The following is a 22038-nucleotide window of genomic DNA, read 5'->3' on the forward strand; positions in this document are numbered from 1 at the left end:
TTTAATTTATTTATTTGAAAAACACCTTTGTAAACTTACTGTGTTCATTGTATGTGTGCTATATAGGTTGGGTAATTTAATGCAAGAGCAATAACAAATTGAAATGTATGTGAAACGTGTACGCCATCCGAATAATGAATAATGAGCAAATTAAATTTAAACATAATATAATACAACAAACGAATATTATGTGTTGACCACGATCGAGACATTATTTACAAGTAGTATGGTAAATAACTTTGAGATTTTCAAAATATAATATTAAACACACCCACGACACTCCAGCCAGACTCGAGTACTCCCATATAACAAAAAATATTAATTTTGTGATAAAAAAATGTGTTAATGTTTTGAAATTACTTTTGGCGGGGAATTAAATTTAAAATAAATATTATTTATAAAATATTTAGTTATTACAATGATATTTTCAAATACTTTGCTAATGTGTTCTAAATTAAACTAATATTTCAACAACATTTAATCTCAAGCCAAAATATGATTTTAACATTTTTTTTTAAAAATAATAACAAACCTTATGATAAACATTTTCATAGTATTTATATTTTTTCGGTGTTTGGACTTTTATCATGGTAATAATTGGAGGGTTACAATATTAACATAGACGGACATCAAATCTATAATAGGTGTGTCATAGAAATTCCAGGATTTAAGTACACAATAAATTGTATTATTGCACTTAATAATTGTTAGGCAAAGTACTTGAATGTTATATTATGTTTATTAGTTTACTCCGTTTGAAAATTATGGATATGCAACATAACATACACAGTCCGTTATCACTACTGTCATTGCATTGTTTATTTTTTCTTATCAATAATTTAACCGGACAATATTCAGTCATTATTAATTATTATTTTATAGCTGTTTTTTTATTTAAGATTTACCTAGTACCTACCTATATTATAGTTGTGATTTATGAACTAAAACTTGAGAATTTGATGAAGACCTAACAATAAAATTAAGGAAAGTGTTAACATCATTAATTACAAGCAATTTACAATGACGTCCAAAAACTTTTTAGATGTTGACGAATCGATCATTGAAAAAAATCTCCTAATCCAAGTAAATCAATGTTTCTCAAGAAACGCCAATTTAAATTTATTATAATTTATCTACTCAAAGTGAAGCAATTTTTAAACATTTTTTTCCCCTAGAGCAACGAAGAACAAGAGTTTGAAGAGTTCATCAGTGGATATCTCAATCCCGAAGCTGGTAAACTCATAAAACCGGCTCCAGGTAATTTGTTGTTTTACAAGAGATCTATACACCTTAATCATGAAAACGATATTTCTGTATGCCGATTGCCCAATGACATGGATGAATTTGTTTTAGTTTGTGATAAGACGTATGATGTGGTTTTACAATAATTCCTAATCCGCTAAAATTATTTCTTCATGTAAAAAGTTTATAAATCAGAAATCATACATAAGAGCTGATACTTTATTAGGCCAAAATATAAAATATTCAAACGTTCCCTTCCGAAACATAAAAAAAAATAAAATATTTTTTAACTTAAAATTACGTTGCAAGTTCCAAATTTGTACGGTATGTTCTTTAGATGTAGATGATCAAAAATCCTATTCCCAGAATGATTAGAACATTTTTATTTTTTTCGATTGTAGTTGATAAATACTTGTAAAATATAGATTTTTTTTCTTAAAATACTTTTTTCGTTTAATGCATGATATTGTATAGTTTAAAAGTAAACTATCTAATATAATATGTATATTTGATTAGTTATATTTAAGTTTTGTTTTACATTAGGGATCTGCGTGAAGACGTTTAAAATTGACGACAAGTCTAAAGTGTTTATAAATCTGTGTCATCACTCTGAAATTCCGCCACCAGAAGACATTACCCAAGAAGAGTTGATCGATGTACTTAATTCAAAAGATCCCGAGCGTTATTGTGTTCCATTAAGTATCGGTACTGAACATGCCGAAGTGGATAAATGTGAGTTTTAACAAATATTTTTTTTTATTGTTACACTTATAAATTGTAAATCGTTTTTTCCTAGCCAACAATCCGGTGAAAGTGTACGACGTGGCGGTCAACTCGGATTTTTTCAAAAAATGTCAAGGCAATGAATTGTTTATGACGTTTATAGTATCGGCCACGTTAGAAGGCATTGCAGAAAAATTCAAAATGGAAATAAGCTCAGAAAGTATGTGATTTTTTTTAGTTTAAATGTATATATTATGTTGTATAGTTTTTAATTGTAGATATTTTTGCTCTTTTTAAGATCCTATTATACTAAAAAATAAAAAATGCATTGGCTCTCTACAACAGCATAGAATTCAAAAACGACCACCTAGACCGTCTTCTTTCAGAAAGAAACCTTTAATCCAAGAACTAAATGCTGTCCAATCGCAGTCTGAATTAGACGTACACGTCAAGCCGGAATATAAAATGTACGTTTATCCCGAAAATGATCCACAAAAGTTAGTTATCGATATTTGGCTGCCTGACGTGGTAAGAAATCAAACATTATTTGCTTTTCAGTATTTATGTGTTCAGTTAGATAGCCGCATTTTTAATCATTTTGTTAGATAGTTTGTTGTAACTATGTGTCTGCTTATCTGCTTTTCAAAGTCCCGTAAAGAGTTTTGTAGGTTAACTCTCGTTGATACATAAATATATTTAAAACTATCTATTTGTATTGATTGTTATTATTTTTTAACTCGCAGAGTTGTTCGCAAGAAGTCGACTTAACTTGTGGTGAAGACTGTTTGGCATTGGGCACAAAGAAGAAAACTAAATATGAACTTGACGTATTTTTTCCTTATAATATCAACCACCAGAGTGCGAATGTCACGTTTAATACTGTAACAAAAGTAAGTAAAGTATAGCAATGACTTATCGTTACATTGTTCTTGGGTTTTCAGTAGCGTAACGTCGTAGGAGACAATAAGACGACGTCTACCTATTTTTATTTTTTTTTTAAATTACAAATATTTTTACCCGAATGTCAAGTACGATATTTTAATTTTCGTCTCCTTTTATTCATTTTGAATTATATATATTTTTTTTTAACACAATTGTGAAATCGTACTGTGCTCTATTTCTAATAGGTAAATTCACACTTATCAAGGACAAATCTCACTTGACATCAGCTCTTGGTTTGTGTATAGAAAGGCTTGTTTGTACACTATTATAATCAATAATTTAAATTAAATCGACTTCTAAGTTTCATAGACGTAGCCCAAAGTGAAATTTAAAAAATATATATATTTTATTTCATGTTATGTTCTCAGAAGAAATGTTTGAATTTATATAATCATAATTTTATATCTTACTACAATATTGTTATTTATTTATTTATTTTATTTTTCAGTTTCTGTCTTTATCTGCACCTATATCGACCGTTCAGTGACGTAGTCAGTCTCAGTCGTTATTGTTTGATGAATATAATATTATGTTTGATCTTATTAGTTTATGAAATTATTATCAACATTAATTGTAACTAAAATAAAAATATATTTATTTAATAATTACAAATGTGTTATGTATAAAAATTTGCTAATTCATTTGTTTTTTTTTACAAAAATCTATAAGTAGTACCTACGGCTTAACACAAAATAATATGTATACATTTTTTAATTATACTTTGTACAAGGTTTTGTTTAAATTTATGTGGAATATTACATTTTCTTAAAGTAACAAAATACAAAACTTACATTTTAAAAATTGTAGAGGTAACTTATAATAATAATACCTTTGTATTTTTTTTTTTTTTTTAACTAGTACAATATATTAATTATATTATTACTATATTTTATAATTTTGCTAAAGTTGATGTTGTAAACACATAGCTAGGTATATTTTGATTTACGGTAAGTTATTGATGTTGTTGGCCGATATCGCAGGCGGATCCGACGGCGCTTCGCTATTGCTTCTGGTCAAACGTTCCATCGAAGCATTCGACGCTTTGGTGTCGTCTTTCTCGTCGCTCTCGCTGGCCCCTTGTAGCGCTCTATATTTTTTTGCAATCGAGTCCCAGTCCGTAACGGTCTCGATACGATTGCTCATATTGGTGAAGCTCACCTGAGACCCGTACGGACTCAAATGTACGACGCTGACCGACATGGACTCTGAAAAAATATTGTCAATAATAGTATAAATATATTTTTTTTTTATTAATAATTAATTTAAAAAAAAAATGCCTATTTCACAGAAGAAAATAATTTCTAAAGTCTGGAAAGAAAATGGCATTTAAACGATGCGGTGCAGATATATCGTATCGATGCGGTCGTTCGTTGTGACATAATATTATAGAAAAAGATCCACAGACTTGGAATGGACAACTCGACTTTAACGGTACGACGACTAAGAGTTTGTATGTATTAAAAAAAAAAAAAAACAATTTTTTTTAGTCATTTACTAAGTTTTTACCTCTTGGCACTACTTGAGCTTTCTTGACTTTGGACAACCACTTGTTTCCCATTCGAGTGCGGGCACTCATTCGTCCTTTTGTTTTCAAATCGACCATCTGTGATAGACTTGGCCGTTTTTTCTGTTTGACTGCGCATTCGATGCGTGTTTTAAACACAGTTGGGGTTAGCTATGTATTCATAATACAATATTTGAGATCTGGCAATATTACCTCTTTTTTTGCACACTTCCAGTAAATACATAAACCAAGTGGTGACCAAATTCAGCGGCGATGGCGTAGTAGTTGTCCTGTGCATGTTTCGAATCAATTTGGCTAATCCGAACTTCCATTCGATATCGGATTGCGCCTTTAAACAAGTTGTCAAATTTAATATAGAGGTTAATTTTGCGTTACAAAAAAATGAACCCCCCCCCCCAACCCAAACCGAACCTGAATTCTTTGGTAAGTGTCGCTCATCATAGCAATAAGTAGATTGATCAAGACGACCACCGATACCAACATGTAAATACCGAGTATGCCTTTGAACATGTACGTAGTCCAAGGGGCTTGTTTGTCTTCCGGGATTTTCCTGAGATTTTCGTAGGTGACCATACCGAACACGGCGAAGAAGAGTTGCTCAAACGCATCCACCGGACTCATGTACACTGAAACACGTTTAAATTACAAAATAATAGCGTCGTCGCTATGCTACAAGCGACTTACCCTCGGAAAATGGCGTGGAACTGGCCTTTGTGTTTAGTTTCTTCTCGATGGGATGGTTCATCGCCACGACCTGCATCGAAAAGCCAAACACGAAAATACTGAGCACCACTAGAAACCTTGCCAAGTCTTTCATCAGGTCGCCAATGATGATGGCCCAAGGCCCGAACAAATGGTGGAACGACAGGAAGTCCAATATTTGAACGCAGGCCAACAGGAACGATACGGCGAACATTTGGTTCCTTAAGTACATGACGGTGGGAAGATACGATTGAGAGATGAGACCGAAAAATCCGACCAAATGAAACGCCACCCCTATGACGCTCAACAAGAGCACGGCCAGCTTGACCCATCCCAGTCCGCTCTTGTCACTCGGGTTGGTCAACTCGAACAGCAACAGACCGCTTAACCAAACCTATTCGCAAAACCGAGTTTTGCCGCCTTCAGTATGTGTAATACAGCAAGCGTTTGGAAGTCGGCGACGGGTTACTTACCAGAAGCAACCATTCGTACCAATACGGAAACAGGTTGTGTCGCGCCGCCCTGTAGTACGGCGTGATGGCGACCATTTGCAGTAGAAGCATCAAGTACACGTGCGAAGTCAAGTACGACATGAACTTAATTATGGGCACTTTGTTGTAATTGTGCCACAACGGTAACGTGAACACCACCCACAGCGGAGGGCACGTGATAAAGCCCAGAAACATCAACAGGGTTTTCCACCCGGCCCAGTTCAGTCTTCCTTGCCAGAGTTCCTGTCAAATCCGCACACACGGTTAGGTTATGTTTGTGCGTGTGCTATTGGTGGACAGCTCTATGATGCACTGATAACTAACCTGTAAATACCTTTGGACAACGGTATGGGCGATCACTTCTTTTTGCTCGTTCTCGATGAGAATGTCCAGAAATTCGGTATTCCGGCGATCAGAAGCCGTCAGGATGCGCCCTGCCGAGTCTTGACCCGCGGCCAACGCCAGCAACTCGGTGGCCATGGTCTCGCATTGCTTTCCCGCAGATATCAAGTCTTTTGCTCTCTCTTTTTCCTAGATTTTCCGAGGGAAACAAACGAAAATTTCGTTATTGCACCGTAAACCACAACAATAACGACGACGACGACGATGGCGCGTGTACCTTATTCGATAGGTTTATGAAAATACTGGAAAGTTTGGCCGCAGTGTCCACGGGCGCCGGAGAAACTAGGATAAATTCCTCGATGGGTTTGTTGTTGTGATTTTTACTGCAGATCATTAGATTGTAAACGAACTGAAAAACGGCAATGAAAATATATTGGCATCGATCGGTCGGTGGTGGTGGCGTTTACGAGGAAAAATCCTATTAGCGTACCCTCCTGTCGTCCATTAGACCGTACGTGTCGTGCTCTTTGGTCATTAAATACTCCAGCACGTCGTTATGGCCTTCCTGAGCCGCAAACCATATGGGCGAAGCCCCGTAGTTGGTTTCCGCCCTGGGCGAAGCACCGGATTCCACCAACAGCCGGACCACGTCCAAGTATCCGGCCCGAGCAGCACAATGCATGGCAGTCCATCCGTTCTGTGATATTTTGTCGAGAACTCGATATTATTATTATTATTGAACCTACGCTGCATTAATTAACCCCCACCGTGTCACCACGTTACCTTATCGGTGGCGTTGATCTCGGCTCCTTGACCCAGCAACACTTCGACCATCGCATAATGACCGTAAGTGGCGGCGATGTGTAGACAAGTTTTGCCGTTGAAGTCCGAACTGTGCAAAAGGTCTGCCGCCCTCGACAGCAACAACCCGACCACGGTGACGTGACCGCCGAAACATGCCAAATGAAGAGCATTGTAGCCCTAAAAAATGTGGATTGTGTGCAAAAAAAAGCTGGTTAGTGTGTTGCTTTGAATTGCTTTGAACCACGGATCGAAACAGGTATTTTGCAAATGAGTTCAACTGTTAAATAAAAGTTCTAGCCAAAAAAAACTTTAAGTTAAAACCTTTTCCCCTCTAAACGAAAAGTTATATGTACAAACAAATTCAATTATAATGCAAGATCGTTATTATTTGACTGCTCAGCACCAAAAAAAAAACTATTCAACTCTTTGTCTTACTGGGAAAATAAAAAAATAAAATACCCAACGTTGTATAAATTATCTTTGGTTGTAGGTACATGACTCCCCCGCATTTCGAGTATCTGTAGAAAGGGAATTTTCATCTTTAAAATATGTTTAAAAAACGATCATATATACAACCTTGGCAATGAAACCATTGAAAATATTTTGTTAGTTAAATTAAATTAATTTTTTTTGTTAGTAAGTTTAACTTAAATTTGTTTGTTAGTAAGATTGAATTACAATTTTATGTTAGTAAGTTTTGTAAAGGATAGTGAATTCGTCCAGAACCCATCTCATCATAATGGCAGCATTTAAAACGTTAAGATTACAACATTTTTTTATAATTATTGTTATACATATAATTATTGTTAAATATTTGGTCGCTTTTTCATAAAATTGATTGTGTCACTTATACTATGAAATTTTGATTATACTTATATTAAATTGATATCATCATATGATAATAATTGATATCATCATATAATATCATCATTTGAAATTAAAATTTTCAAAATATTTTTATGTTAAATGCATATATATAGTTTAGTAAAATTATAATATTAAGTTATATGTTACATTTCCTATTATAATAAAAACACTAAAAGCATATGTTTTATACATCAACATGTATAAGTAAAAGTTAAACTTTTACTTTTTCCCTCTAAACGAAAAGTTATATGTACAAAAAAAAATTAAATTATAATGCAAGATCATTTGACTGCTCAGCACCAAAAAAAAAAAACTATTCAACTATCTATTTTACTATCTTACCGGGAAAATAAACAAATTAAATACCCAACGTTATATAAATTAGTTTTGGTTGTAGGTACATAATTCCATAATACAGAAATGGCATTTTCATCTTTTAAATTGATCATAGATAGAACCATAGGCAGCGTTTGAATTACATTTTTTTTTTTTATAATAAAAGTTAACTGTATTTCATTCGACCCCCGATTTGAATTTTGTTTAGAAAAACAACAACAGCTTACACATTCGACCGTTGCGGCATCGACTTGAACGCCGGCCGAGTTCAGCAAAAGCCGGACCACGTTTTCGTTGCCACTGTAAGCGGCAAAGTGCAAAGGTGTCATCCCGGATTCGTTGCCCAGCACTCCCAAGACGCTGACCCCGGACGGTGGATCGGACTTGACAGTCACCGGTATGTGCGACAACAGTTCCCGTACGGTATCTGAGGGGGGAATGGGTGTAAAAAAAAAAAAATGAAATTTCAACTGGGATCCACTCGGTTTTTACCTACAATGAACGCACACACACACACACACTTGTCACTTACCCGTTTGACCGCAATACGCCGCCATATGGAGCGCAGTCATTCCGAGTCGTTTGCTCGATATCCTCAGCGACTGGGACGACCTGAGCACTTCCAACACGGCCAGATGACCGTTCTGTGCTGCCAGATGAACAGCCGTGAATCCCGCCTAAGTCAAACGACATTATATTATTATTAGCTGTTTTGCGGAATTCGTGCACTAATTACTTACTTTGTTTTCGTCCGAACACGACGCGCCGGCTCTGACCAACACTTTGACTACTTGGGCGTGCCCACCTTCGGCCGCCAGCTGAAGCGGAGTAGCCTCGGTGATGCGATTTCTGGCCGAGATCACACCGTTTTTGTCGAATTTCATCAGCTCCACGATTACTCTTACCGACCCTTGCATTGCCGCTATGTGAGCGCAAGTGTTGCCGTCCTGTGAGAAAATAAAAAAAAAAAACAATTTTTCAGCCGAGTCCGCGACCACGAAAGAGCATTTTCACGTCCGGTTGAAGTACCGAATAAATTTAGAGTGGTGGTGGAATTGTATAGATAATAAAATAGTATGTTAAGAGGGCGTCGCACCTCTATTTATTAAGGAGTTGGGTATGGGCAATTTTTTGCAAAATCTCAATTTAAAGCTTAAATTGTAATTTGTAATTATTAGATTAGCAATAAGAATTCTTTTTAGGCAGTTAATTTATTTTTCGGACTATCGCAGTCATTGATTTTGAATATTTTTTTCATCTAAACGTAGTTTTCTAATTCCCAAAACACGGCTTACAGGGTGGTTTTAGAGTGAAAACCCTTATTATAAATATTGTAGGTGAGAACTTTTTCTACGTTTTGTTGGAAACCAATTTTCGATAGTTGGTTTGGATATGGAACAATATGGCATAAAGAAAGGGCATATTTTAAATTATTCAAACATCTGAATCGATCTTAAAATTAAAATCGAATTTCTAAAATTGAATTCCAACAAAGCATAGTTAAAGTTTTCATCTTTCAAACAATTTATCATTTATATCCCTGCGTGCATTGTAGACTTCATACCATTGGAAACACAAAAGTACTATTTTGGTGCTATTATTTTGAGGTGCGACGTCCCTTCAACAAGCAGTAACAAGCTAGTATCTCAGATGGCTAGTAAACATATCAAGTTTCTGGCTAATATTTTAGTGTTTGCATAATATCTGGCCTAAAACAATTCATAGGGAATATGACCTGTTAAATTACATTGAATTTATTTTTGTCGTGAATACAACATATCTCTTATCTCTAACCTCTTATCAGATAACAGCGTAACGCTTCTTTCGGTTATGTGCCAGAGCAAACCACCCCCACCCCCATCCCTAATCTCTTATCTATAATCTCCTATCTCTAATCTCTCTTATCAGATAACAGCGTAACAAGTTTTTGGGACAGTTTTTCGGTTATATGCCAGAGCTAAGACGTGAAAATGTCAAAAAAACACCGATGGGAAGAAGAAAACCATATAGTTTAGCGTTTGCCTACTTTTGTGCACGCCAGAACCAGTTGCGGATGCTGTTGTAAGAATAACTGGACGACTTCGGGGAAGTTATTCTGCGCTGCTATGTGTATTGGCTTCTGGCCTTGGTCGTCTGTCGCGTCGATATTGGCTCCTAAATCTAACAGTAGTCGGCAAACTTCTAGTTGACCAGCCGAAGCGGCTAAATGCAACGGGGTTTGTTTCCTCAGCGTGAGTATATCGATCACAGCATTGTGATCGTGAATCAGAAATCTAAATAAATCGACAAGTATACATTTCAAAAGGTGTATTTAAGATTTTTTTTTTTTTTTTAACATTTATTATTAAAATATACACGATCTGTAATTAATATTTTTTTTTTTTTACAATAAGCGTATGTGATGGAGGAGACATGGCTTGAGGCAGGAGAGAAGAAGCCACCCATTGGAGGCACTTAAGGGCAGGAGTTTATTTTAATGTGCTATTGTGAGATAATGAGATTGAATTAGTTTAGTATGTAATTAATTTAGTAGGTCACGACACCAGGTACGTTTAAGTCGCCTTCTGGGGTCACCAGGAATTGCGTTGGTGGATAGTTCGGAAATCAAGGGATTACGATGGCTGCGGAATTTGGAGTGTGTGCGTTTGTAGAAAGTTTTTGCAACGTTTTGGACTGTTGAAATGGCTAGATCTCTATGTAGAGTGTCGTTAGAAACATAGTAAGGAGCTTTGGTTATTTGGCGTAGACATTTTGATTGGAAGACTTGTATTTTATTTAGGTTGGACGGTTTGGCTGCACCCCACAGTTGGATACCGTATGTCCAGATCGGTTTGAGTAGGAGTTTATATAGTAGGAGCTTGTTTTTTAGGTTGAGATGTTGTGACGTGAGGAGATACCGTAATTGGCGAGGTACATTGTTGAGGTAGATGGGAGGGCAGACTTTTTGCTTTAGCGTGAATGTACAATGAATAGATTTTGTTTCGTTGATTTTAATCCCCCAGTCTTTGTACCATGTTGAAAGGAGATTGAGATGGTTTTGTACGAGGTTTGAAGCTATTTCAGGGTCGGAATGGATGGCTAGAAGCGCCTTGCCATCGGCAAAGTCACCAGTCGTAGTGTTAGGGGTGGTAGGTTGATCTGAGGTGAATAAATTGAAAAGTAGAGGCGCGTATTTTAAATTAAACAATATTGATTGACCACATACCGGCAGAGATCAGCGAATCCATTCATGGCGGCTAAATGCAACGCGGTCCATCCTACCCGGGATTTGCTGTTAATAAAAGCTTTGTGAGTGAGCAAAGCGTCGCAAACCTAAAATACATATGATGTGATTGTTTAAGACCAACGGAGAGAAGACAGTTTTTGTTTGGTGGTTTACTTTTAAGTATCCTCGTTCGGCAGCCAAATGCAGAGCAGATCGGCCTTCGTTGTCGAATACGTCCACTCTCGCGTGGTTATTCAACATTGTATTCACCAAACTCATGTGACCTCTGTGGCAAGCGATTAACAGAGGAGTCCATCCGATACTGGTCTGACGGTTCATGGCTTGCTGGACTTCAGATGGCGACATGCCGTCCAACATTGCCGAGAGTACGTCGTTGTTACCAGCTACTGCGCAATAATGTAATGCTGTTTCGTGGTGCTGTGAAAAAAAAAAGATAAGTGTTTATTAGTATACATCGTCGTACATCGTTGACAATCTGTATCTATTTTACTTGTTTTGTGCGCAAATTAATGTCGGCTTTTCCTTCGAACAACAGTTTTATGACTTTAGCGTCGTGGTTGGGTTTGGAAGCGTTCACGTCGGACTTCGTTATGTTGGCGGCGTAATGCAACGCTGAAGCACCGTCTTCATTGACAGTGTTTACATACGAATTTGCCACCTCATCGCCTTGTTTTACTTTGACAAAGTCGATCAGCTGTCCGACAATGTCCGCCTGACAACTCGTGCACGCCAGATGTAAAGGCGTTTCGCCCACCTGTCCAACACACGAGTGGAATGAGTTACGCGAGCGAGGAAACGTACAAAACGCCCGTCAAAGTTATTTTACTTTGTTTTTAAACATAGCGTCGCCACCGTCGTCCAACAACAGCTGCAGGGTTATGAGGTTCCCGTGTTTTGCGGCCACGTGCACTGGAGTTTGGCCGTCGTCCGTCGCCACGTTAGGTCCTGCGCCAGACTTCAACAGCATAAGAGCGCACCGGTCCCCGTCTTTTACTCTGGCCGCTATGTGGAGAGGAGTTTCTCGCAGTTTTCCACCTAAGTAAGTATAAAACGAACGCACAAATCATAGGTACTCGGTGACTAGTTTGACAGTCCACTGCGATCTACGAACCTCTCACGTGAACGTCAGCACCGTATCCCAGCAGAGTCTCTATCACCGCCGGCTTGACAGACTCTACAGCTATATGCAGAGGAGTGTAGTTGTCCTGAAATAGATTATGTCGAAGACACGCAATTATTACACAATACCGTTGGGGGTGTATATTGGGGCGCTATTCAAATGTATACTCGGTTCTACTAACGTTCGTCGTCACGTCCACTTTTTCGCCCTTTTGCAACAGCGTATTGATGATACCGACGTGACCGTATCTGGCCGCCGTGTGTATGCTCCTCGCTCCACTTTTGTTGGGCATGTGAAGGTATACGCCTTTCTTGAACAACATCATGGCACAGTCGGTGTGGCCGTTTAACGAGGCTATATGCATGAGTGTACTGCCGTCTTTAGTTCTTTCCAGTATGGAAGCCCGAAACTTATCGGTCAGCAGTTCAATTATGTTGGCATGACCGTTTTCTGCGGCCAAGTGCATAGGGGTTCGATCTAAACAAAACACAGATGTCGCGATGGCAGTTTTCGATAGACACTATGTATAGAGGATGGGACTGTGCGTTATAAAACACAGAAAGCTAATCAGTGGCAAAACAAATGAAGATATTTAGAAATTCGAAACAAGTCTGTGATTGGTTAATACTATCAGGCAATTATTTTATAACTTTAAAAGCTTAATAAAATATATTTTAGATATTTAACACTTGAGAATTATTTATATGTCATTAGTTCAATCTTTAGTTTACTATGGATTGCCCTTTTGGGGTGGTACCTATAAATATTATTTGACTTCTTTAAATACAACTATTAATAGTTTAATAAAAGTTATTATCTCGAAGCCGTTTCTATATCCAACAAATCAGTTATACATTGACTTTAATGTACAACGTATATCCATGTTATATTATAAATCTTTGCTTTTACTTGTATATAAATATAGACATTGTTTGAATACCATAGAGCATAATTATAATACTAGAAATAAATGTCATTCTAATCTTAATTCTATTAAATGCTATAAGACTGTAACCTCTCAGAGTCCTATTTACAAATGTACATTGTTGTGTCATAAATTAAATTTAAATCTTTTTAACTTCAATAATATTAACTCTTTAAAATTATATATTAAGCTTAACCAGTTTGATTATGTTACACTTAATTATGATTTATACATTTTTCCTTTTCTTTTTTTTTTTCTCTTCTCTTTTTAATAAGACTATATGTTGTTTATTAAATTTAAGTCATTTCGTTTATATATTATTATGTTATAAGAAACCCTCACTTCTTAGCACAAGCTTTTAGCTTTTTAGAAGTGAGTCAATATAGTTTATTCTTATTTTGTACTATATTACTTTTTTGTTGTACCGAAAATTTTATATTGGCAAAATAAACTTATTATTATTATTTACCTTGATTGTCCGTTATGGAAGCATTAGCTCGGACACTGTAGAAGTACTTGACTAAGTTTTCATCTCCGTCGGCCGCAGCGATGTGCAGAGACGTTTGCCCTTGGCCCTGTGTGGAAAAGTAACCGAGTCAGACACCCGAGACGACCAATCACCTAACCCGTGTTTTGCGACTTTACATTTTTACTATCCACACCGGCGCCGTAATCTATCAATATTTTGATCATGTCCATGTCTTTCCGTTTGGCAGCCAAGTGTATGGCCATGTCTCCGGATTTCGTTTTGTATTTCAACTGTTCCGCCGCCTGGGTCGACAGCAACTCCCTGCACATTGACTGGTTGCCCGCTTCCACGGCCAGCAACAGTGGTATTTTACCGTCCTGGGCAACGCACATGGAACAAAAAAAACGGCACATTGTTATCTACCGGTTTACCACATGACCCCACGTGTACACAATGCATTTACTCCATCGGCGATGGTCCGGATGTCCTTGCCGCAAGAAGCCAGAAGCACTCTGAGTATGCTCGTTGCCGTGCCCGTCTGTCTGCTCGCCACCATGTGCACGGCCGTCTGTTGTTTTGGCTGTAAGTCGCAGCCAAAGAAAAAGAAACAAAATGATTACACGTCCTGTACAATACAGGGTGTGCCAAAAGGAACGGTGGGGTTTCAAACGGCTGTAGGTTGTAAAGCATTGGACAAGTTTCGAACGTCTGCCGTTCGAAACCCCACCGTTATTTTTGAGACACCCTGTACATCAACTCTATAGCAGGTGTATAGAATACACCGCCGCCGAATCACGTACTCCTCCGGGACAGTAAACGTCGACTCCTTTTTTCGACAACAACACTTTAATGACGTCTTCTCTGGAATAGGTGGCGGCCAGATGCAGGACGTTGAAGTTATCCTGGAAAATAATCAGCGTGTGTCGCATGTTTCAATCAACTAAATGAGCGAAAACGGGCGGAATCGAGCAGCGCAAATAATAATAATAATAATAATAATATATGTTAAACAAGACAAACGACCGAACAATATATTGCGTGACCGGAAAGTATAATTTATATTAAAAAATAAATAAAATTATATGAATCTTCACCGTCGCGGCGGCGGCACACTATTGACATTTATAACATTAGGCATTTCCCTCCCTCGAAGATGGCGATTGAGTTGGCGATGGTTGGTTCGTTTGAATTTTTACAGTTATTGTATTGATATTTTATAAGTTATAAAATATCATGCGCATAACGTTAGGAGGGTTAAGATTAACCGGGGTTGTACTTACATTGTTTTTTACTGTAACATCACATCCCAGATCTATTAATCGTTCCAAAAACGTTGTTTTGCTTTCTTTGGCAGCGTACATTAAAGGCGTCATCCCGTTGTTCTGGAAAAAAGAAAAATGTATATAATTATTTAAAACAAATAAATCACTATATTGTATAGGTACTATAGGAGCACTACTGTTTTTTTGCCAAATTTCAAGTTTATGTGCGCCCAAAAAAATTGATTTAGTTTTACTAATTTTCATCTGACATCTTTCTGCCTCATTATTGTACTTCTATACATATCCATTAATCGCGATTAAAGTGTTTGTAAAATAGTTTAACTACAAACAACAACAAACGATTAAGACTTATTACTGGTAATAGAAAGATATACTATGTTTTTCTTTGTAAGTGGTATGAATTAGACATTGCCCGAGGTCAGGTAAAAATAAAGAGAGATCGAGACCTTTCCGCATCATATGTTAGTTACATAACTATTCACTGTTAAGTAAAGGTTTAAAAAGAGGTCAGTCATCATGTGCATTAACGTCATCTGGTATTTGCGTGTCGACTTTCTTGTATCGACACTTGCAATGTTTTTAGACCTGACTTGACACATAGCTCTTTGAGATGGAAATGTCAAAATGACTTTAGTTATTTTTCACTATTATTTATCGTTTATTGCTATTTAATCAGCGTCGAAAAGAAGATTCCTTCAAATTGTCGACCAGTACAATTCAATAGCATTCTGGTGTCCATTTTGTTGCTTTGCCTAAGTTCGCATGATGGAATTGAATCGCGTGTCTACACCATTTAACATACACGTGCGCTATTCATGAACCACACAAACTCTGCTACTTAGCCTTAGTCATAGCGTGTTCGAGTCAAAGCTCCCAACGGTGAACTGGTCAGGTTAGCATTTATCAAACTACAACAGTTTGAGTTTTAACATATTTTGCAAACAAACCGGCCGTTTCTTAGATTTGCACGAGGGTTGTTATGACCGGAAAATTACCCTGAGTAGACACAATAAAAATTGTAAAGTATTTTTTAATTCCCGTTCGTTAAAATTTCACAAATACTTCAAAAAAAAAAATTAAATATATTTTTCTCAAAGCCGGTACGCCACAATAATGCATCTATTCTCGAGTCTTTCAAAGTTGACGTATCGGTGGCGTATTTATACAGAATGTGATCAAGATGATAAATCATTTCTCCCCCCCCCCCCCCGTTCGAGTTTAAATTTTTTATAAATATATCATAAGTAGGCTTTGAGACTTATAGCTCAAAAAAAAATACACAAATATGCTCCTAAAATCATTAAAATATACATTATAATAAGCATTAAAAAAAAAAAATTTACCATTAAATCTTGATCAATTTCATTTTTAATTATAAAAAGTAATAACTAATAAATAATAATTAATTATTATCAACTATCAATTAAAAATACAACTTGTATTATTCTACAACTAAATTTGAAAATATTTACCGTAAAATCTTGAAACAAATTAACATATATTTTTTTTAAATGCCTAACTTTGCAACTTAAAAAAAACAACTGTTCTTATAAAAAAAATCATTCTCTTTTTATTTTTTTTTTGTAAAAATTACATCATTAAATCTGAGTCGTTCTGAGTTTCTTGAAAATTACACTGTGTGACTTTTTTATATTTTAAAATGTAAATCTTCGACGATTACTTTTTCTTATAAATTGTTTTTTTCTTTATGATTGAAATTATTAACATTCATTTAAAAATCTCAAATATCCCTACATAAGAAAATCCATAAAATATGCATAATAAAACTACATATATACCTACATATTCAAACACTATAAGTCCCTAAGCCCAATCATAAGCAGTCTGTTTGCTAAGTAGATAACTCTTCTTGTTAACGTTGAAGTTTTAAACGAAATGGCACGAAAAAAGAACAGTTTAAGTGTTATATTTTTATAGTAAAAGTTTAACAACGTTAATTTAATAATTTTTTTTTTAAAAACTTGTTTTTGATAATCAAAATTTTAAAAATGGATACAAAATACATGTTGTCTAATCGAAACTAGACATCAAGAAACAATGTACTTCGACCAAAGTAAATTTCTAAGTCGCTATGTGTGAGTGAACCATCAGGTTATAGGTATCAAACAAATATTTTCATGGTATATGGTTAATTGTCATGAATTTATTCAACAACGATGACAAATTATTATTATAAACAGACAGAAGCATATTGTTTGCCTATATACAATGATTTTAACGATATTAAAATTACTTCTTAGTTACTTTCCGGGAAAAAAAAGATGTTGTAATTGTCTCGAGGAAGTAAAATGCGTTTTTTCCAAACTATTTTTACCAATTTTTTTTTTAATAAAATCCATTATCTGACTTTTGACAGTTTGTCGTAGCAAGAACAGTAGAATAACTCGATGACATATTTAATAATAACAATAAAATTTGTTTTAAAAACAACAAAAAAATAGAGTAAGAAAAATTTGTATTTATTTCGCTTGATAAGGTCGGCAGAGCGTGTTATACCTAATAAATTGTGTTACAAAGTCTGAAAAAAATAAAAATTGGGGCCGAACAAAATGTGCCCTAATGAAGTTTTCAGGCCACCTAGACACGTTTCTTTAATCATTAAACAGTATTTACATGTCTGCGTGGGTGGGTGGGTGGTGTGTGTGTTAAGTTCAAGTTACGGCCTTTGTGCGGGATCGCGTGCCGCCGGACCATGACCGTCTTCCGGTTGTGCTAGTTTCTCGTGTCCCGCCTTATTTTTCGACTTGACCGTCAACCCCACACATTTTTTTGATTTTATAAGTCGTTATAAAAAAAAAAAAAACCGTCCGACACGGTTTGAGTGTGATTTTTTTTTCGCATTTGGGTCAATTATTTAAGGGAATTCGCCTTACCTGATCGATGACCCCGGCCAAAGGCGTTGACGTCACGTCTTCGCCACCAGCGGCCACCAGTTTCTCCACCATCTTTATGGCCTGATCCAACGGCGGCCATTCCGACCGTTGACTTAACTGCAGGATACGTTGAGCTCCGTCTCTCAAGGTCGCGCCCGGACTGGGAACTGTAGGCGGTGCAGTAGCGTCTGTTTACATGTGAAAATTGTAATATGTGACGATTATTGTGACATATTTGATAATAATATAAAAATATAATACAACATATTATCTTTAATTTGGCAATAAAAAAAAAAGCCAATTATTTTCTCCACTCCACGGTGAAACATTACCTCTTTTAACAGAAAAGTGATAACACTTATCTCTTATCTATAATTTCTTATCATTTGTTTATTTATTAAATGTGACACCCCATAGGGGTAAAAATACAGTGATATATATATATATATACAAATTATGAATTAAATTAAAAATTAAAAATATAAAATCTTAGCTTAAAAAATGAATTGAAACAAAAATCAAAACCGCTATACAAATTATAATTATTTATGATGCGGCACTCCGGACTAGATAAAACATAGTTTTGATTGGAAAAGGGGGGGGGACAAACGTTAGATTATTGCTAGTATTGAAAACAGGAACTTTAAATTAAATTTTTTCTAGGAATTCAGGGCAATCAATGTCGCCTTTCATTAGTTTTGTGACAAATGCCACGTCTAAGTACAGACGTCGTTGCTGCAAGGTGACTAAACCGCAATGCTTATCTTATCTCTTATCTCAAAGTGAAAGTGTAACGCGAAAATGGCGACATGAAATTGCTTGTATCCAGCCCAAGAAAATACCAAAATTTGAACTTGATCGGATAATATATTTAGAAGCAAATCAAAGCTATTTTGTCCATTCGGTGTGAATTCGTTGGACAGATGACAAAAAAAAAAAGAAACTTCAAAAAAATGTATGAGAAAATGATTCGATTTATTGTTGGAAATTAGAACGAGAGCTTTGTAGATTGAATAGAAATTTGCGTAGTGAGACTTAGATAATTTTTAAGTATAGGTATTTTTAGGTTTGTGTACTTTTTTATTATCGGGTCAGAGGTTATTAGTCGCAAGCCGATCAACTGGAACACCTGAAAAGTTTTGGTATTCGAGGGTTTTGCTGTGCCCCGGAAATGTATGACATAGGATCAGACTGGATGGATTTGTGGCATTATAGTATACCGTTAAATTTACATTAAGTTTCTGAATTACCTTCTTAACCTTAGTTAAGGATAGATTAGTTCCTTAACCTTCTGAATTTCTGACGGATTTTTCATTTTATAGCCGAATCGAATACTTGGTAACGCTTGGAAAACGACTGGTGGGCTCAGATTTACAAAAAATTCAATAGTTAAGGCGCTAATGGATTAATTGAGAGCTAATGTCATTGAATGGTAGTATTACCATCATGGTAACATGTCTAGATATATTCAAACATAAGGTTATATGAATGTATATTATCCTAAAAATTAAATTTGTAGCATTTAAAATCTCATTGTTATTGTGTTCAGCCGAAATTCCACTGATTCAAACTTCAAACTGTGCATTTAACAAAGCCTTAACTCTTTGAGGCACGAGATTTTAATAAATGAAAAAACCCTAGTTGCACACAAACTTTATTTTTTATTTTTTTATAATAAAATAATTTTTATTACTTATGAATAAATGTTGAAAAATTAAAAACTAAAAAAATTGATTTTTAATTTATAAAAAAGAGGTTGGTTAAAAAATGTCCCGCTGTGCATAATTATCAAATATTATGTTGGTTCGTTCCTTTTACGCTGAAATAAAACAAAATAAATCAAAACTTTTTAAAATTTATACTTCAAATAGTTTCAACAGAGTCTCCCTATTTTACCAGTGCATAAATCGAAATTCCAAAGATAACCATGTTTATCAACTGACGACCATACCTTTAGCCTCTTTTTAATGGTTTTTAGGCATGTATTGCTTTAAAGATGATACCGCCCTTTGAATTTAATCATAGACTCGTCAACTGCAATTATTTTGTGTGGATAGTAATATTTTTGAAAATTTGGTGACGAATATTAGTATGGTCAGTTCTAAGATGTGTTAGTGTGACACATTTCCTGTCGATACGAATGACACCGGATAACCGAATTTGTCATTTCATAGATTAAATTAAACATAATCGATTTGTTCTTTTAAGCCGATGATAAACAAGGGTGTAAAATATTAAACAATAGAGACAGCAATACGTCATGGTTTATTAAAAGAAGTAAAATATCTACATTTAAAATGGTGGGTTACTTTTCGTCCCGCTTTGCCTCAAAGAGTTAAGGTGAAAAAGAAATAAACTTAAAAAAGACAGTTTTTTTTCACAGTGGCTAAAAATATATGTAATTTAAACAACAAAATAGTATATTGTTATAAACCATGAACGCTGCGACAGTTATTCCAAAATAAACCGTCTAGTATATTTAGAACGAATGCATTTGACACTTTTTAATCCTGTGGTGTAATTTTTAATGCACTTAGCGGTCTGTGGCACAAATACAAATATTTTTATTTTTATGTAAAGTCTAATAGGACCGATAAATATTAAACGATACGCTTAACTATTAATGAACGTGTTAAATGTGGTGATAAAAATTAAATGTGTTATTTGATGGTTTTGAATTAATGTCTTGCACGCTATCGTTTGCGCTCATCGTTAACAATTATGTTCAAATTAGTTTTGAAGGGTGAGATGACAACTAAAAATATGGCATTCGACTTCGACTGTAATAATATTATGTTACTTTCGAAAAATGTGAATTGTAGAAAATTCTCTTGTTATCTACCTACATATTTTTTGTTTCTATGATGGAAATTTGCTTTACAGGAATTGCTATGTAACACAATATTGTAAACGCCGGCACAGTAGTAGTGTTTAATTATTGTTCAAGGTCTTCGGGGGCGAAGCTAGGAAGTTATCAAATTCTTGAATTCGATGACATAATATTAAAATACACACCAAGCCCCAAAAATGTCAAGCATTTTAACATAACATAATACATGCACACCATCAATAAATGCAATAAATCATTTTTTTTTTTTATGATAATAGTTCATTTCAGTTGTACATCATAATCATTAGCTAAGTACATCCAGTGAAACAAAATATGTAAAGTAAATTCCAGTTTGCATAATAACTGTTACAGTATTCATGTTAATAATGTTTTGTTACAACAAAATACTGTAGGTAAAGTTTAATCGGACTGTGTGGTATTATCTTAACCTATGTAAGTACAAAAATTATATTGTATTGTGATTTTTTTTATCAAATGTAATTATTATTTCTTATTCGACTTTGCATCGACGCCAAAACCCGCTTAAATCTATGCACGTCACACGTGGTCTTTGATCTTAATCTGTAGTGGAAACACAGCCAGCAAGTTTTAGCTAAAGTCACAGTTTGTAGACTATCAGTATACAAGTTAATCCCTAATAGGTGTGAATATTGCTTCAGCTCCCTTCTGGTCACACCAATAGACAATGCCTCTCCCTAGCTAGTCCCTCAAAGGCCTCGTTGGATGGTGTGTTTTATGTCACTGTTTTAATTATTAGTTCAGTAATTAGCACTTTTTTTTTTTGGCCAAGTTTTGAGGGAATTCAATTTTAAGATTGAAACTGCTCCCAAGTGATTAGTAGAAAACCGTTAATTTTATAATACTTTGCAATTCTTTCCGTTACCCCGCATGCTCTTGTTTTTTTTTTTATTAATTTTAAGCTACTTAATTGAATCTCGATAGACACCAGAAATAATTGAGGTTACGACTATTTAGCAATGGGTTTTCTTACCTTTGGCGTCGTCACTCTTGGTCTGCGACGCGCCTTTGTCTTCGCCCGAAGCCGCGGTCGCCGCCGACGCTACGGTCGCGGCGGCGACGGCGGCCGAAGACGTTGAAGAAGCGGCCGGCTGTCTTCCGGCGCCCGAGCCTCTTTTTCCCGACCCACCGATCATTGTTGGTTTTATTTTTTTTTTAAGATTTTTCTCTAACTCGCACCGTGTCCGTACATGTTTCGGAGTCTCAGCAGCACCGATGGACCACCGACGACGGGCAAAAAACACACACGCTGTCCGCGGCGGCGGTCATTGCGCGGCA

General features: G+C 35.7%; 2 protein-coding genes across 3 annotated transcripts; one reads left to right on the forward strand and one right to left on the reverse strand.

Annotated features, from left to right (window-relative positions):
• The first annotated feature begins 853 nt into the window (after window positions 1-853).
• On the forward strand, window positions 854-3638 carry LOC126838168 (PIH1 domain-containing protein 1-like). The gene is made up of 7 exons (XM_050572340.1): window positions 854-1083; window positions 1176-1257; window positions 1786-1974; window positions 2039-2185; window positions 2264-2493; window positions 2709-2855; window positions 3356-3638. Exons 1-7 carry the CDS (start codon window positions 1021-1023, stop codon window positions 3392-3394), a joined length of 897 nt encoding a protein of 298 aa, XP_050428297.1. The 5' UTR covers window positions 854-1020; the 3' UTR covers window positions 3395-3638.
• On the reverse strand, window positions 3603-21815 carry LOC126838161 (serine/threonine-protein phosphatase 6 regulatory ankyrin repeat subunit A). Of its 2 annotated transcripts, XM_050572329.1 has the most exons (27): window positions 21734-21815; window positions 17892-18079; window positions 14995-15096; window positions 14515-14616; window positions 14178-14294; window positions 13891-14091; window positions 13715-13820; window positions 12502-12797; window positions 12312-12405; window positions 12027-12235; window positions 11691-11954; window positions 11354-11617; window positions 11180-11286; window positions 10001-10247; window positions 8715-8921; window positions 8507-8651; window positions 8202-8401; window positions 6751-6948; window positions 6458-6664; window positions 6245-6376; window positions 5950-6156; window positions 5608-5868; window positions 5117-5528; window positions 4844-5058; window positions 4625-4760; window positions 4414-4542; window positions 3603-4112 (listed from the first exon to the last, which is right to left on the reverse strand). In XM_050572329.1, exons 2-27 carry the CDS (start codon window positions 17961-17963, stop codon window positions 3850-3852), a joined length of 4893 nt encoding a protein of 1630 aa, XP_050428286.1. In that variant the 5' UTR covers window positions 17964-18079; window positions 21734-21815; the 3' UTR covers window positions 3603-3849. The 2 variants fall into 2 exon arrangements, with proteins under 2 accessions (XP_050428286.1, XP_050428285.1); XM_050572328.1 differs by lacking the exons at window positions 17892-18079; window positions 21734-21815 and adding an exon at window positions 15160-15277 and having other exon boundaries at window positions 3604-4112.
• Window positions 21816-22038: the final 223 nt, after the last annotated feature.

Source organism: Adelges cooleyi, unplaced genomic scaffold, assembly GCF_023614345.1.
Source record: "Adelges cooleyi isolate 19-005CV unplaced genomic scaffold, UGA_ACOO_1.1 ACOO_flye_CR_arks_rails_tigmint_CR_PRNA_30, whole genome shotgun sequence".
NCBI lineage: Eukaryota > Metazoa > Arthropoda > Insecta > Hemiptera > Adelgidae > Adelges > Adelges cooleyi.

Excerpts from the sequence above, each read along its gene's own strand:
- LOC126838161 (XM_050572328.1), bottom strand. The coding sequence starts at position 15,240 with ATGAAAATTAGTAAAACTAAATCAATTTTTTTGGGCGCACATAAACTT. Across the intron at positions 12,406-12,501 it reads AAGTGGACGTGACGACGAAC|GACAACTACACTCCTCTGCA; the intron begins GTTAGTAGAACC and ends AATCTATTTCAG. Across the intron at positions 8,922-10,000 it reads TGGTTCTGGCGTGCACAAAA|GACGGCAACACTTGCGCTCA; the intron begins GTAGGCAAACGC and ends ATTTTCTCACAG.
- LOC126838168 (XM_050572340.1), top strand. The coding sequence starts at position 1,021 with ATGACGTCCAAAAACTTTTTAGATGTTGACGAATCGATCATTGAAAAA. Across the intron at positions 1,084-1,175 it reads AAAAAAATCTCCTAATCCAA|AGCAACGAAGAACAAGAGTT; the intron begins GTAAATCAATGT and ends TTTTTCCCCTAG. Across the intron at positions 1,258-1,785 it reads ACTCATAAAACCGGCTCCAG|GGATCTGCGTGAAGACGTTT; the intron begins GTAATTTGTTGT and ends GTTTTACATTAG.